At 50.6% G+C, this 15361-nt stretch overlaps 2 protein-coding genes across 2 annotated transcripts; one reads left to right on the top strand and one right to left on the bottom strand.

The window, feature by feature from the left end:
- The first annotated feature begins 50 nt into the window (after window positions 1-50).
- On the top strand, window positions 51-5389 carry NAGA (alpha-N-acetylgalactosaminidase). Its single transcript, XM_040595261.1, has 8 exons — window positions 51-264; window positions 836-1010; window positions 1132-1309; window positions 1562-1656; window positions 2258-2419; window positions 2904-3101; window positions 3311-3454; window positions 3725-5389. The coding sequence occupies exons 1-8, from the start codon at window positions 101-103 to the stop codon at window positions 3905-3907; spliced, it is 1299 nt and encodes a 432-aa protein (XP_040451195.1). The 5' UTR covers window positions 51-100; the 3' UTR covers window positions 3908-5389.
- A 593-nt stretch (window positions 5390-5982) lies between these two features.
- On the bottom strand, window positions 5983-15317 carry WBP2NL (WBP2 N-terminal like). Its single transcript, XM_040595262.1, has 8 exons — window positions 15232-15317; window positions 12696-12804; window positions 12027-12162; window positions 10390-10482; window positions 9377-9595; window positions 8849-8977; window positions 8413-8489; window positions 5983-7535 (listed from the first exon to the last, which is right to left on the bottom strand). Exons 1-8 carry the CDS (start codon window positions 15288-15290, stop codon window positions 7488-7490), a joined length of 870 nt encoding a protein of 289 aa, XP_040451196.1. The 5' UTR covers window positions 15291-15317; the 3' UTR covers window positions 5983-7487.
- Between the last annotated feature and the right edge of the window lie 44 nt (window positions 15318-15361).

Genomic DNA, 15361 nt, shown 5'->3' with positions numbered 1-15361 from the left:
ATCATGTGACGGGGCCGGGCCGGGCCGGGGGGAGGAGGGCGGCGGCCGGCGGCCGGGGGGAGGTGCGCTGTGCTCTGTGCTCTGTGTCCCGGCGGCGGCCATGGGGGTGCCGATGCTGAGCGGGCTGGCCCTGGCCCTGGCCCTGCCGCTGGCCTCCGTGGCCCTGGAGAACGGGCTGGCGCTGACGCCCCCCATGGGCTGGCTGGCCTGGGAGAGGTTCCGCTGCAACGTGGACTGCCGGACAGACCCGCGCCACTGCATCAGGTCAGCGGGGAGGGGGGACAGTCTCCCGGGCTCCCTGTGGCGTGTCCCCTCGCAGCGACGAGGGCTTGTCCCGTGTGTCCCCTGCCCGAGAGAACCTGCTGGGAAACGCCGCGCTGCTGCCCGGGACTGCCTCGGGGGGTGGGCAGGGCAGGGCAGGGCGGTGGGTCGGACGTGGGCCCGGGGCGGTGCTGGCCCGTCTGCGCCCCTGGGCGGGCCCTGCCGCGGCACGGTGGCGGGGGCGAGGTGGGGGGAAGGGGGGGTCGGGGGCGAGGTGGGGGGAAGGGGGGGTCGGGCCGGGGCTGCAGAGCCCCCGGGGCCGAGAGATGCGCCTGGGCTCTGTGGGGTGTCGGGGAGGCGCTTCCCCTCGGTGAGGCAAATGGAACGCGGATGGGGGTTATGCGGGAGCTCTGGGGACCTTCCTGTGGTGACCGACCCCTCCAGAGCCCCCGGTTGGCCCCAGAGTCCCAGCGGCTCCCTGAGCTGGTGAGGCGCGGAGGTCTCGGGGTCGCAGCCTGCCACATGCCCGTGTCGTCGTCGTCCCCCCCCCCCCCCCCCCCCCCCCGACCTGCAGTGAGATGCTCTTCTTCGAGATGGCAGACCGCCTGGCGGAGGACGGCTGGAAGGAGCTGGGCTACACGTACATCAACATTGACGACTGCTGGTCCGCCAAGCAGCGGGACGCGGCGGGGCGGCTGGTTGCAGACCCTGAGAGGTTCCCCAGGGGGATTAAGGCTCTGGCTGACTATGTGAGTGCCTGCTGGGGATGGTGGGGATCTCTGTGTCCCCACACCATCGTGTGTTTATGGATGGAGACACCTGGGATCCACCTCGTCCCCTCTTCGCAGCTCTCCTCTCCTCTCCTCACAGGTCCATGCCCGGGGGCTGAAGCTGGGCATTTACGGTGACCTGGGCACCCTCACCTGCGGGGGCTACCCAGGCACCACACTGGACCGTGTGGAGCAGGATGCCCAGACCTTTGCGGAGTGGGGTGTGGACATGCTGAAGCTGGATGGGTGCTACTCGTCAGGAGAGGAGCAGGCGGAGGGTAAGGGCTCCCTGGCTGGCTGGCATTTCTCCCCTCTCTGCTTTGGTCAGGGCAGCTGGCTGTCCGCAGAAGCACTTGGCTAGCCAGTTCTTCCCTCGTATCTCCTGTTGCAGCTCTTGAGCAAAGAGGGTGGAGTTCGGATGCCCTAGAGCTGGTGTAAGGCAGGAGGCCATGCTGGCCGGGGGTTCCCCTGGCTGGGTGGGATGAGATGCAGGCTGCTCCCTTCACCAGCTGTTATCTTCTCTCCCTAAGGCTACCCAGAAATGGCAAGGGCCTTGAACGCCACAGGCCGTCCCATCGTCTACTCCTGCAGCTGGCCAGCATATCAGGGGGGGCTCCCCCCCAAGGTGAGGGTTGTCCCATCCAGCGGCTGTTTCCCTTGTCTCCTGTGCCCTTGGGGGCTTTGGTTGAAGCTGCAGGATCCAGGTCCTACACCCTGCTTATTGCTCTGCCCCTGGTAGGATTGGGCTGCAGGTCCCCAGAGGGGATGTGGTCTTCCTGCCAGGCATCTGGGGACACTTGGGGTTCCCCACATGGCTAGGTGACGGGAGTCTGGGGGGAAGAGGCCCTGGGGCATGCCCGCTCCACACCACTCAGCTGGTGTGGGGTTGATCCTGACGTTCTGTTCTTCTCAAATGGATCCTTCTAGTAACGTCTCTTGAGAATTGATTGCATTTATTTCTCTTCCACATTTTGTCAGTCCTGAGCTGCCCTCATTCTTGCAGCTGATAATCTCCCCACGGCCTCTGTGGTTGTTTTGTTAGACATCCTATCATACTAGGATATGACTGTCCTCCTTCATTATATGACATTGCCCTTCTCCTAATCCCTCTGCCTTGTGCACACTTTCTGGATGCTTCAGCTCTCAACAAGTCTGGATGCCTCTTCTCCCCTACCTTGCAGACCCACTCCTTTCTCCTTCCTGCCTGACCCTGTGCTCCTCTCCAGGTGAACTACACCATCCTAGCAGAGGTCTGCAACCTGTGGCGTAACTATGATGACATCCAGGACTCCTGGGACAGTGTACTTTCCATCTTGGACTGGTTCTCTGCAAACCAGGATGTGCTGCAGCCAGCAGCTGGCCCTGGTCACTGGAATGACCCAGACATGGTGAGGCTCGGTGGTGGGTGCACTGACCCTGGATGGGAATGGAGGATCTCCAGGGATCCCCTTCTAGGGGCAGGGCAAAGGAAGGGCACCAGGAGCAGGAGGCCTGTTGCTGCAAAGAGGCAAAGCTTGTGCTGCCCTTGCCTAAGCTGTGGGAAAAGCCTGTAGTTGAAATGAACCCTTCACCACTCGTACTGTGTACCCTGTTGTCCTGGTGTCCTCGTCCTCCCTGCACAGGCTGAGGGGGGGGGGGATAGTGGTTATTATAAGGATGTTAGTGAACGCATTTGAACGTGTGCTGATGGCTCAGCACTTAGCAGGGGTGGAATCTCCTGATGGTGGTAGGCTGCTCCAGGGGAAGCAAAAGTGCCTGTGAGGTTTCCCATGGGTGCTCCCTCCCAGCAGGCTGCAGCATCACCAGGGGTGACAAGCAGACAAGTTTTAAATCTTTTCTGCCTCTCCTCTCTTCTCACCCTCTCTCCTCCAGCTCATCATTGGAAACTTTGGCCTTAGCTATGAGCAGTCACGCTCCCAAATGGCATTGTGGACAGTGATGGCAGCTCCGCTCCTCATGTCCACAGATCTCCGCACCATCTCCCCGAGCGCCAAGGAGATCCTGCAGAACCGCCTAATGATCCAGATCAACCAAGACCCCCTGGGAATCCAGGGGCGCAGGATTGTCAAGGTTAGGGGGAAGGTGGACACATTTGGGAGAGCAGACAGGAGCAGCATGGGGTGTCACAATAGGGAGGGAGAGGGAGGTGAAGCAGAGGAACATGAGCAGGAGAGCTGTGGGAGCTGGGGACCTGCTGGCACAGCAGCCCTGCAGGGCAAGATCAGAAGTTATGGACCAGTGCTGGTCCCAGCAGCTCTGTCTCACACCCCCACCCCTAGGAGAAATCCCACATTGAGGTGTTCCTGCGCCCGCTGTCCAAGGGTGCCAGTGCCCTCGTCTTCTTCAGCCGGAGGACAGATATGCCCTTCCCCTACACCACCAGCCTGGCCAAGCTCCACTTCCCTGAAGATGCTGTGTATGAGGTGAGCCCCACCGGTGTGCTACATAGCCGGGCAGCCGCATGGCACTTGGATCCTCCTTTTTCCAGCTCCCTCCTTTGATCCCTGTGCATTCTGAGGGGGGGAAGGACTCCCCCTCCCTGCCTCCAGGATGAAGGGGCAGCCCATCCATTGGGTCACGCTCCTGTTGCCTGCTGCTGTGCCCTGTCCTGCCATGCCATGGCAGTGACCACAGCTGGACCTCAGAATGAAAGGTCTGTAGAAATCCTGGTAGCCACCATCTCTCTCTTTCAGGTACAAGATGTGTTCAGCGGGAAAATCATCAGTGGCTTAAAGACGGGAGACAACTTCTCGGTCATTATTGACCCCTCAGGGGTAGTGATGTGGTATCTCTATCCCACGGCACTCCCGGGGCAGCCCTGGCATGTTGTCAGACAGCAAGCCCCCGGCGAGGGCTTCCCCTCGGTCCTCCTGTGATGAGGCTCAGTGGATGGGGGGTGCAGGTCAGTGCCAGGGTGAACTGCGAGACCCTGGGGCACATGGCTCTTTGCTGCACAAGTGCCTTTCGCTGACATGCCCAGCAGTGCTGCAGGAGGGACCATGTCCCTGGTACCAGCCTGATCATGTCTGCTCCATCTCTGTAAAGCAGGAATTCTTGTTACCCACCTCCTAAGAGTGTGTAGAGCATAATTCCTCTGTGATTTCCTGTGGAAGACACCATACAAGCAGAGTCCAGCATGGAGCCTGTCAGCTCTGACACCCGAGAACTTCACTGCTTTGAGCTGGGTACCACTGACTGCTGCAGGGGCTCTTAAAGCTATACCTGTAGAAAGGCTCTGCGTGCTTTAATATCTTCCAGGGTAGTAACACCCCCCACCCCACCCCGCAATGTGCGATGGTGTTGGCTGCAAGCATCAGACCTGGTCATCTTCTTTCCTTCACTACAATTAGCTTGGCTTAGCATAAGGGGCTGTCAATAGGGCTGCACCCTCCCCCTGTACCCTCCCTGGGACCAAAAACTCTTGGAGGCATGATGGTCCTGTGCAGAGGCTTTGCTTGCAGGCCTGATCCTGCTGCCAGCATCCTGGAGGCCAGCACTACAGCAGCCTAGCATCCACACTAGCATTGTGTTAAAGCCACTCTGGTATCAGTTTACAAGAGCGAAAACCTCCACTGGTCATGCTCAACCCCGGCAGCCTTGCTGTGGCAGAGCACCAAAACCTGCAGAACCATAGCACACTGTGCACGAGTGGTGTTGGGAAGATGCCGATACTCAGGTGAGGTAATTTTCTGAGTTGGGAGCTGGTCACATGTACCTCTGAGCTGCAAGTTGGATCCTGGTCTTACTCTAGCAGGAAATTCCAGCTAAAAGGGGGCTCAGGCCCTCCTCCAGCAGGCTGAGCACTCAGGGTTTCTCAGGGAAAGGCTCCTCCTTCTCCCAAGGGCAGCTACACACACAGGTCCACCCTGAGAAGGAGCCTGCACTACTAAACTGGAAGCGAGTGGTGGGACAGACTAAAGCCCTCAACCGCTTCACCTTTGTACAGCACACATCCTATGGAGGAGTTTCAGGTGAGGTATGGCCTACCCCAGCTATCCTGGAAAGGGGTGCAGCACTCATGAAGACTGCCTCTTAAGACTGCCCAGGGAGAGAGCCAGACACAACGTTACGTCCCAGACTGGAGAAACAAATTTTAGATTAGACAAGAAAGTTTCCCCTTTCTATTCAGATGCTGGAGGGTTCCTGACCATCCGTCCACTCTAGTTCCTGCATGACCAAATGGCTGATTCTGGCCACTTCCAGAAACATTCTCAAATTGCAGCAGCAAGATACTGAATATGATGCTTGCAGTGCTAATGAAGGATGAGTGCACTTCATGTCTGTATACAGGAGCTGGCTTTGTTCCTGGGAAATGACTGAGACAAACTAATTGAAATAAAGGGGAAGTAGTCACAGTCTCTCTGTTTCATGTTTATTATATGTCGCTAGCTATAGCTGCTTGGTTAATGTATGATTACAAGGTCACTACCTCAAAACAGGAACAACTGTGCTAAGAAACAGAACTGGTTTCCTGTCAGACTGGACTGATGAGTAGGACACTGCTTTCCAGCAGTTGCATCATGTTCAGCAGGGCAACAGCTTTTCCTTGGCACAAGGGGAAAGAGATTTTGGAGTCCACAGTTAAGCGCCATTTTCCTTTACCATGTATGTATTTTTCCCTCACTGGAAAAAAGGGGCTAGTGAGGAGCGCCTCTTGAAAACAAGCCTTCCCCCTGGCAGTGAATGTACACAGGAGGTGCTACAAATACAGCCCCTGCTAAATGCAGTGTTGTGCACGCCCTGAGGACATGAATGTGTGCCTGTTCTGGGTATCTGGGTGAGAGCAGAGGCAAGGGGATGAGTCTCACCTCTTCCCCCCAGTTACTTGATTCCAAATCCAGATTAGCCATGTGCCAGGAAGAGAGGACTGGTCCACAGCCGACCCAAGAGACCACCAGCAGTGGCAAGAATGAAGGTCAACACAACAGACACACAACAGTGAACAGGCAGCTAAAGGTATCAACACTCCTGTATTAAAGTGCAATTCAAAAAGTTACAAACATTCATGGTTGATTTTCTCTTTAAATACAGAGTTACTAGAGTATCTCTAACTCAGACTTAAAAGGTGTTTCTAGATAAGGAAATTTACTACCCTCCCATGCAGGGCTGCTTTAGGAATTCACACCTGCAGCTTGTGCAAGCCTGACTTACAAAGCATCCTGGCACAAAGGGAAGTAAAAAGGAAGACAGCCCTTCCCCTTCACTGTGAAGGTAGAAAGGCTGTAGGAAGAAGTACGATCACCCCATAAGTACAGGATCACAAACATCTCCACCAGACTGGAGAGCCTCTCTCAGAGCAGGCTTAATGATACTTTGTCCTAAGGAAGAAGGAAAGGCTGTGACTGAGCAGCCAGAGTCTGCAAGAGAGCGGAGCATTAATAACATCCGCATCAGACAGTGGTTCCCAGCTGAGAGAGGACACTGCACCCCTGAGCAACCCAGCGCTGGTATTACAGCACACACCTGCACACACTGCTCAGATGTGGACACATGCGCCCCGGCTGCAGCAGCTGAAGGAAGAGACAAAGGCCAGTTTTGCCCTGTGGAGCGAGCACACAGCGCATGCTTGCTCAGCACAGCGAGCCAGGGCTGCAGGACCTGTCTCCTGACAAAGCTAGTGCCAGGTCATCTTCGTAACGTAACATATTTTGCTCCAAGGCAAGCAGCTGCAGTACTTGACTCCATTATGCTTGAACAGCTGCCTGACGCTGGATCATTGCACAGAAATAGGACCTGCTTCTAGGAAAGGAAGACTGATTTGCACACCATGCCAGCTCACTGTCCTGCAGCACACCTTTGTTTGCTTTTCTATTCATTGCCTACAAAGGCAGGCTGATTTGGGCCCATTCCCTTCCCTCTTGCATAGCCAAACTCTTCAGTGTTTCTGAAGATATATTTCATCACCCCATGACTGTTAGTCCAGGACATGAAACACACACTTCCAACATGATACAGGATTTCCAGAATCCCATCTCACACCGAACTGTGCCAGAATTTCAGGAAACATCACACCTTTCTGGGGCACCCAAGGGTCTGTGCAAGGAACCTCATGGCTCTCTGTACCTTTCCTCTTGGATGGCAATTTAGAAGTCAAAAGTTTGGTATTCCAAGTAGTTTTGCTCGAAGATCCCAGAGCCTTCATATTTTAGTCCTAGATTAGTCATGTGGTATACTGATGGCTTAATAAGAAGTCTATCTCTCTCCTCAAGCCAATGGCAGAGCAAAAGGTTAGTGCTTTGACCCCATGAGATAAAGCAAGTAAGCAGGAAAGTGCTGTTGTTCTGCCTTGTATTGCCACTGACTTAACGTTCAGGGAGGGCAGGTGCTCAGCTGCCCACCACTACATATACTGTATATATACAAAAAGACCTAGAGATATGCTAACCCAAGGGGTAGTAACAGCCAAATTGTCTTCAGGGAGAGAGAGTGTGGGAGGCTGGTTGCAATTTCTTTCTGTTAGTTGTTCTTCTTATCCTCAGGAGGTGTATAAGGAGGTGGCTGATCCTGGAAGGAGATATGGTAGAATCAACAACCCGGCTTGTTTTGGCAAGCTCTTCCCAGGCGTTCCCAGGCTTGGCTTACAAGAACTGACTGCTCTTTAGTGAGCTACAGACAGAGCCAGGTGCTGTGTTTTAAGCTGTTATTTCATCACACCATTCCTCTCTAGTATTAGTTATACTCCAGGATATATATGCTGCCTCCTATAACTCTTCTAGTGAAGGTCCTTTCAAAACCAGGTAGCAAACAGTCTACTACAAACAGACCATTTAATCTGTTTTAATCATCGTTTTCCCTTCACTTCCAGGACTTTGTCTCTGTTGATGTTCATAGCTCTGACCCAGCAGACAGCAAGCCTCTGGCTTGAGGGCCAGCTTTGCTGCTCCATCGGTCTCCATGTCCCACCACAAAACCATGAGGCTGTCATGTACCAGATGTGGGCTACAGCCTACCTACCAGCTACCACTGACTGAACAGCAAGAGACATCCCCATCTCCATGCAGCTCAGAAAAAAAAATGAAAGAAAACCACACACTCTCATCCTTAAGCAACCTGCTGTTCTTTACCTCTCACCACTTTCAGGCCCAACAGAAACAGAGCACTCTGCATGTTCTCAGTGCCCACGCAAAATTGTTATGCCTTTAAGAGTAAAGACAAGTACCAAATGGCTGTTACTGGATGAATCTTAAGGCTCTCCTTTCCTGATGGAAGATTTAACAAGCCTTCTTCATGGAACCAACATCTATGCCATTCCCAGGAAAATGCATACTTTGTCTGCATGTTCAATATGAAGGCATGCTGAACTTGGCTAGGAAAGTAAACCAGTCTCTGCTAGTGGCAGAAGAGGGAGCAGGCACACACAAACCACAAGCGCAGTACTCACCATGGGCATGTACACATTGTGTGGGTTGGCAGGGTTGTAATATGCACTGGAAGCCGCTTCCATGGCCTTACTGTCCCCTAAAAAGGAAAGAAAAGAAGCCATCTTACATGCCTTAGGCAGTGGCCCAAGCCCCAGAGCCTTCTCCCCAGCCACAGCTCTTTCGAGGAGGCAACAAAGGTCCAAAGAGTCAACAGCAACTGTAGCAAGCTGGGTTCGAATTCAAGTTCAGGAAGGCTGCAAGCTGGCTAGAGCTGACCACAAGCTGTACAGTGCAGAGCTGAGCAGTTTCCCCCATGCTCTGTTATCTCAAGACAACTTTGAGCTCCTGCAGCAACAGGTTCCCCAACCCACGCTGTGCCCACAGCACCACCCACAGCCCAAGTCTCCAAGCCCTCTTTTGCACCCAGACCCTGGCAGCCCCCCCAGTCCCATTTACCTGGCACCCCTGGGCCCATCCAGGCTGGGGGAGCTGAGGGGGCCAAGGGCCCTGTAGGAGATGGCCCAGAGTAGGGGGGAGGAGGTGGAACATACACAGGGTTCAAGTTCGGAAGTGGTGGGTAAATACCTGAAAAAGATGACACTGGATCAATGCTTTGGACTGTGGCAAAGGGGTGAAGAGAGCTCACAGGGCCAGCAGCACATTAGCTCTGGACAAGAGGAGTGGTGAGGGAAGCTCTACAGGCTTGGCAGGGATGCAGGCAGTAGGGATTTGACATTTTGGTAATGCCTGTCATGCCAACAAGCAACAATTGTCTCCAAAGCAGCAGCACAACCACATTTCCACCTCCCATCCAGCTGCAACTACACAGATACATGGGTGAGATGAAAAGTACACAAGAAATTTTTGCAAGGACAAGGGTCCTTGATGGAGACAAAACCACAGTAACCCTCGCCACACCACTGTGGTTTCTTTACAACTAACACTTAACACACCCTGCCAGTCATCATTACACAATTTCCAGACCTGGAGTCTGGGCATATGGGTATCCCATGGGCTGTGGAGCAGGTCCGTAGGCATTCATCATAGGTGGTGTATAAGGATATGGTCCATTTGGTGGTGGAGGAGCAGCATAGCCTCCTGGCGCAGGTGAATAACCCCCAGGAGCAGGCGGGGTGGGTGCATACCCTCCGGGAACAGGTGTATAGCCATAGCCAGGGTTCTGGAGAGGAACGCCACTGGAAGCTAAGGAGCACATGTTTAGTAAGCCAGACATCCTTTTGTAACAGCCAAATACATAGAATAAAAGAAAAATAGTCCTGTTCATGCAGCACCATTTCCCTTCATCTAAATCCACTATACAGTCCAGGCATAGTACTGCACTTGAAAAGCAGTAGTCTCCTTGCTGCAAGTTCACAGGGTGTTGAAGGAAACCAGCTGCAAAAATACTAGATACTAGGTACCATTCCCATCACAGAGCTCCTGCTGCTGGAAAAAAAGATCATTCTAAAGCAAGTATCAGTAGGATGGTTTTTCCTTCTTTTCAAACTTCCTTATGAGAAAAAAGGTTGTATTTTAAAATCCGTATTTCTTTAAAAAGAAAACTTTCTTATCAGAAAAAAAAATCCCCCATGTATAAGTTTTAAATAGATGTCATTTTTTAAAATTTATTTTTCCCCCTCTGCAAATGTGCACATTAACTTCCCCAATCGTACTTCACTATTACAGAACTGAGCTGAGGATATGTAAGTGAATCAGTTTTTCACCGTCACATATTTCAACTTTAATCCAGGAGGAATAAGGTTCTGTAGAAAAAGGTGGTCCACCCCAGAAACACAAACCCCAGAATACTCTAGCTGCACAAATCACCAAGATGAAATAAAGAAAAGGGACTGGAAGGGAAAACAAAAGTTCCACTGGAAAGGGAAAAAGATACATTACTATGGAAAAGTACCCTTCTTCCCACCAAGTTCAAGAATACTATTCTCTAACTAGCTCAGCCAACCACAGGGGAACTGCAGGCTCTGAGGATCCCTTACCATTAGAGGCAGCTTTGAACATCAGCTGTCCAAACTCTATGGCTCCTCCACTGTTGAAAGTCAGTTTAAATGTCCCCTGCCCTTCCCAGCCACCTAGGAAAGAGAAAATTAGAATTGAAACAGACTAACCTCCTCAGTAGCTGTCAAGATAGCAAAACAGTTAATATTCCTATTAATTTTCTTCTTCTTTATTTCGTAACTATTTTGCATCCTACTACCAGTGGCAAGACTGATAGTGTTGCTATCAGATGTCCTCCAAAATAATACCTCAAGAAGATCAGGAATTAATTTCTTTACCCTTTAAAAGACGATCCCCACTACAGTCGTGCAGAAGCAGCCTAGTCTAGATACTAGGTTGTTTTGTTCTTTCCTGAAAGCTTTACTAGAACCTAACAATGAACACAGCGTAAAGAAAGAACACTTAATTCACTGAGGATTTTAACTGAAAGCCCTCAGATGAAGTTTTATTGCTGAACTCCGTGGACTGCAGATCAGGATCTGCAACTCAAGCTAGGATTTAAATCAAATGCAACATTTTTAATCTCTTTGACACAGAGAAGTTCAAACAGATTATAAATGCTTACCTATAATAGCAATTTTTCAGAAAATAATCAAGTAGGAGATGATAGTGCAAGCTAAGTAAGAACGCTTTGTTTTGTAGGGGCTTTTTTGGTGTGTTTTTTTTTTTTTTGCAGGGTGTGTCTTCGTTTTTTTGGTGGCTTTAGAAAAAAGATGCAATTTAAAGAAAAGATTTCATAAAATAAGATTTGTCTTCCTTGTCTAACAATGAAGTTATTAAAAGTAGAGATAGTCTCTCGGGGACTAAGTAGAAATAAAGTATAGAACTATAACTGACCAATCCACTATGGATAAAGTCATCCTCTTGGAGATTCACCTCTTTAAAACCACTGTCTTAGTATGATTTCAGCCTGAGAAAGTGGGCTGATCCATAATCCCCAGATGACTGAGTCACTTTAAAACATTGTTACAAACAAAAACCAAAAGCCTCAATTCTCCAGATGCCATCAAAATACACATAAACTAATTTCAGGGCTGAAGAGGGAAGAAATTTGAATCAGAAGCTTTGTTTTTAATCCCCATTTATCTTTTGCAGTTCCCTATGTTTGATCATGACCTGTGACTGCAAGTCATACACAGTTTCACCATCAAATTGGGAACAAAGCTAAATTAACAATATAGAGCAGCATCCTACATGTATACAAACATACCCAAGCTGGTAAGTGGCTACTGATCTCCAGAAAACAAAAGTGATTGCTAATTCTATCAATATCCATGACTGGTGGCTTGGTTGCTTACCCACCCTTTCAGGTCAAAGACAGGAGAAAACAAGCCCACGTGGAAACCAAGTAAACATGACACACAGCAAGACAGAAGTTATGGGATGAAAACAAGTCATCCTATGAAAGTCCATTACTAGCTCTGGGGGCAGAAAGTAACACAGAAGCAGTGCCTTAAAGTTCAGAAGACACAAGTTATCTTAGTGTGGACATGCCAGCTATACTGCCACAGCTATTCTGTCCGTCTTTCCTGGGCACACAAGCCATCTATCTGATATTCAGTAGAAAAGGACCTGTGACATTTCGGAAGAGTTCCAACTACAAAGCACGGGCACATACCTCCTGCCTCAGCCTGAATCTGTCCTTTGATGTAATTGGCAGAGAAAACCGGCTGCTCAATTGAGCATCCTTTCACCAAATAAAATGGCATCATGAAAGACAGCATAGGATCCTTGCCCTTCGACACAAATATCATCTGCAAGACAGGAGGGAATGCCTCTGAATTACTTGAATTAGATATAAATGGTGGTTATGGTGTTCTAGTTGCAGAAGAATCCAAAAAGAGGATAACTTATCTCCTACTATCAGTATGCATTGTGTTATTTCACAGCTTTACTACTGTGGGACCCTGTACAGATTTGATGGCACATGGCTCATTCGCTTAAAGCACATACGTTGCAAAATAATATACAACATAAACCACACATGTACATTTACAGAGTTTTATTGTTCTGCTTTTTAAGGATGACCTATGACAGTTTTCAAAGAAAGTAATATTGCCTGACACATTATATGAAATATACTCTGTAGACAGTGATTTCCAGGACTGCATGTGCCTTTGAAGGGATTTGGGATTGTGACACCGGCACAAACTATCCTATTTCCACCTTCCTTTCTCCTACCTAGTACTCTCAGTGGTTCCTTCCATAACTTCCATCACCAGTTAGATTTCTGGTCTAAAGCCTACATCCCTTGAGAAAAAAGCAGCCCTGCTGGCATCAGACTTACCCGGTAAGGGGTGAGATACAGCATCCCTTTCTTGGTGCCTTTGAAGGCTTCAGGCTTGCCCGTCACATCACTGAAGGAGAGCTCCACATCTTTACACTGTTTGAGAACACTACAGGATGAAATCAAACAAATTGGAGAGACACTCAACAACAGCTGTGACACACACTTCCATCAGACGGGGAGGGGGATACCACACCAGAAACCCTGAATAGTATCCCAAAAGACTCAGATCTGTTGTGGGCCCTGCCATTTTTCCTTTGAACAGAAAGAGAGGATTTATGCAGAGTGGAAGAACTCACCCTCCCACCTGTGACAACCCCTGCTCCTCCTCCACAAAGGGAAGCTTTAAATGACAGTTTCTCTTTCTGTTTCCAAAACCATCAGGCTGAGGAATTCCTCTCTCCACGTGAGAAGAGCCTCAGCCCAAAGCACAGAAAGGCTTGAAGTGTCTGAAAACACTGCCTTGCAGCCAAGGTATCACGTCAGAGCAAGCCTCCCTCCCCAAGTCCATGCTCAAATCCAGGACCAGCCACCACACCCACTGTGCAAACTGGGGAAGCTGCTTCATTAATAGCCTCACTGTTGAACCTGCTTCATATGATTTAAGTAAATATTTGTACTAAACAGAACCACTCTAAGGAACAAAATGAGGAGCCGGTAATGTCAGCAGTAAGGTTATTATTACTGGATATTTATGGGAACATTAGCAAAGTCTGCTAATTACACAAATTCAGATGTGAACTGTGAACACTGCAGGGTCAGAGGTATGGAGGTGCCTGAAAAATTAAATATATTTTCAGGAAAAATGAGTCAACTTAGGAATGCATGTCACTGAACCTACAGGGCAGACCCTAAACATACCACCTAGTAAGAAAATTTGTAGAATAAACAGAAGAGTCTTGGGGATGACAAGACTGCAGCACATTACAGTGGCAAAAGAATCTGAAGTGCTTCATGGTTCAAGAGCATGGAAAAAGAAAACGTAAAACCCTAACCCAACATAAGCCTGAACAGGCCGGATCTAAAGTAATCCTTATGTATTCTGATCACCATACTGCAGAAGTCAGAACGAGTCAGGAAATTGCAAAATTATCGGGGGAAGGGAGGAATCAACAGGGCCACCATATGGGAAAACAACCAAAAGCCCTGTAGTTTCAGGCTGTGTGCTCTTTACGGAAGTGAAAAACATAACAGTATAGATGTGTCTGAAAAACACAGCTATCCAAGGAGGAACACATTAAAAATTCTAGCTTTAATGAGGAAAAAACCATCCTGACCAAGAAATTTTACTGGGACATTACTTCATAGCTGAGCTAGATGCAGACTCTCACACTGGCTGGGAAGGACAGATTGACAAGGCAGCAGAGCTCTTTCCATTTCTGAGATGGAAAGGGGAAACATTTCTTTTAAGCTAAATAAAACCAGCTCCTTGACAGCTTGGATCTTACCAAACACTTCTTCACCATGTCCTGTAGCATCATTTCACATCAGTTTGCTTCATTGGGAAGAATGTCTATGTAATTACTGTCATGTTTACGCCTTTGCAACTACTCACATAAGCAAATGACATGCAGCCACCACCACTGGGTGTAATTAGGCTGCTGAACTGGTTTGCACCTGCATGCCCATCGAGTGCTGTCTCGGGAGGGCTGTGTACCCCATGGAGCTGTGCTGCACCCACCTGTGACTAAGCAGCACCTCGAAGAATGGCTTGAGGTCAAGGATAAAGAGATCTCCTTTCAACCAGCAAAAGCTTTACGTGTCAAAAGACTTCCCTGACTGATGTATTAGCAGTCAGTAACAAATTCAACATTTTTTTGAGTGGATTCTTCCTACTGTTTACCAGCCTCAAATCAACTCGATGATCTGGTTTCTAGGATTCTCTAGCCAAGGCCAGGGTGTCAGAAGCACCTGAACACAATCAATCTGAAGCCCAAGCCCATCAAGCTGGTCTGTCAGTCCCCACTCAGGGTGAGGGCAGGCGTCAGGCCACGGGCTGGGCCTCAGGGAGAAAGACGCTCTGCTCCAGCCTCGCCTCTGACAGGTTCTCCTTACTTTGAATTCAAGCGATTAACACTCCTACCTGCAGTGGTCTCTGCATCTCTGACATCGCTAACAAACTGCATGACATAAAAAAAAAAGCCAAATCCTTGTCTTCTACAGACAACGGCAGTTCCTGCTTCACCCAAGCCCGCCCGCTGGGGCAGCGCTATGGGCCGCCGAGCTTCAGCGGCGAAGACGGGGCAGCTCCGCCAACTCCAGGCAGGCCTGGCCCCGTCGCCCGCCCGCCCGCCTGCCTGCCTCCCCCCGCCGCCTGGCCCAGCCCGCTCCCCCACTGCCAGGGAGAACTTTAATCCCTCAGCCCCCAGGCCAGGCCAGGCCAGGCGAGGCTAGGCTAGGCCAGGCCGGGCCGGGCTGGGCTGCCTCCGGCTGCCTCCCACCGCGGGGCCCCATCGTCCCCCGGCCCAGCTGCAGGGACCGGGGCTGAGGAAGAGAGCGGCAGCCCGCCTGCTGCCCCATGACCGTCCCCCAGTACCTCTCGGCGTTGGGGATGACGACACCACCCTCCTGCGAGTGGTTCCTGTTCAGCGCCATCTTGTCCCCGCTGGCCCCGCCCCTGACCCTGTGACGTCGCTTTCCCCGGGCCCCGGTGGCCCCGCCCCCAG

The sequence above is a fragment of the Falco naumanni genome, chromosome 5, assembly GCF_017639655.2.
Source record: "Falco naumanni isolate bFalNau1 chromosome 5, bFalNau1.pat, whole genome shotgun sequence".
NCBI classification, from domain to species: domain Eukaryota; kingdom Metazoa; phylum Chordata; class Aves; order Falconiformes; family Falconidae; genus Falco; species Falco naumanni.
The sequence above is the reverse complement of the archived record's forward strand: the minus strand, read 5'-3'. Positions and strand labels throughout refer to the sequence as shown.

What these genes read in the sequence shown, in the direction of transcription:
- NAGA (XM_040595261.1), top strand. Translation starts at nt 101, where the DNA reads ATGGGGGTGCCGATGCTGAGCGGGCTGGCCCTGGCCCTGGCCCTGCCG. An exon ending in ACTGGAATGACCCAGACATG is followed by an intron (nt 2,420 to 2,903) that starts GTGAGGCTCGGT and finishes TCTCTCCTCCAG; the next exon opens with CTCATCATTGGAAACTTTGG. An exon ending in CTGAAGATGCTGTGTATGAG is followed by an intron (nt 3,455 to 3,724) that starts GTGAGCCCCACC and finishes TCTCTCTTTCAG; the next exon opens with GTACAAGATGTGTTCAGCGG.
- WBP2NL (XM_040595262.1), bottom strand. Translation starts at nt 15,290, where the DNA reads ATGGCGCTGAACAGGAACCACTCGCAGGAGGGTGGTGTCGTCATCCCC. An exon ending in TGTATCTCACCCCTTACCGG is followed by an intron (nt 12,163 to 12,695) that starts GTAAGTCTGATG and finishes CCTGTCTTGCAG; the next exon opens with ATGATATTTGTGTCGAAGGG. An exon ending in GTTCAAAGCTGCCTCTAATG is followed by an intron (nt 9,596 to 10,389) that starts GTAAGGGATCCT and finishes TGTGCTCCTTAG; the next exon opens with CTTCCAGTGGCGTTCCTCTC.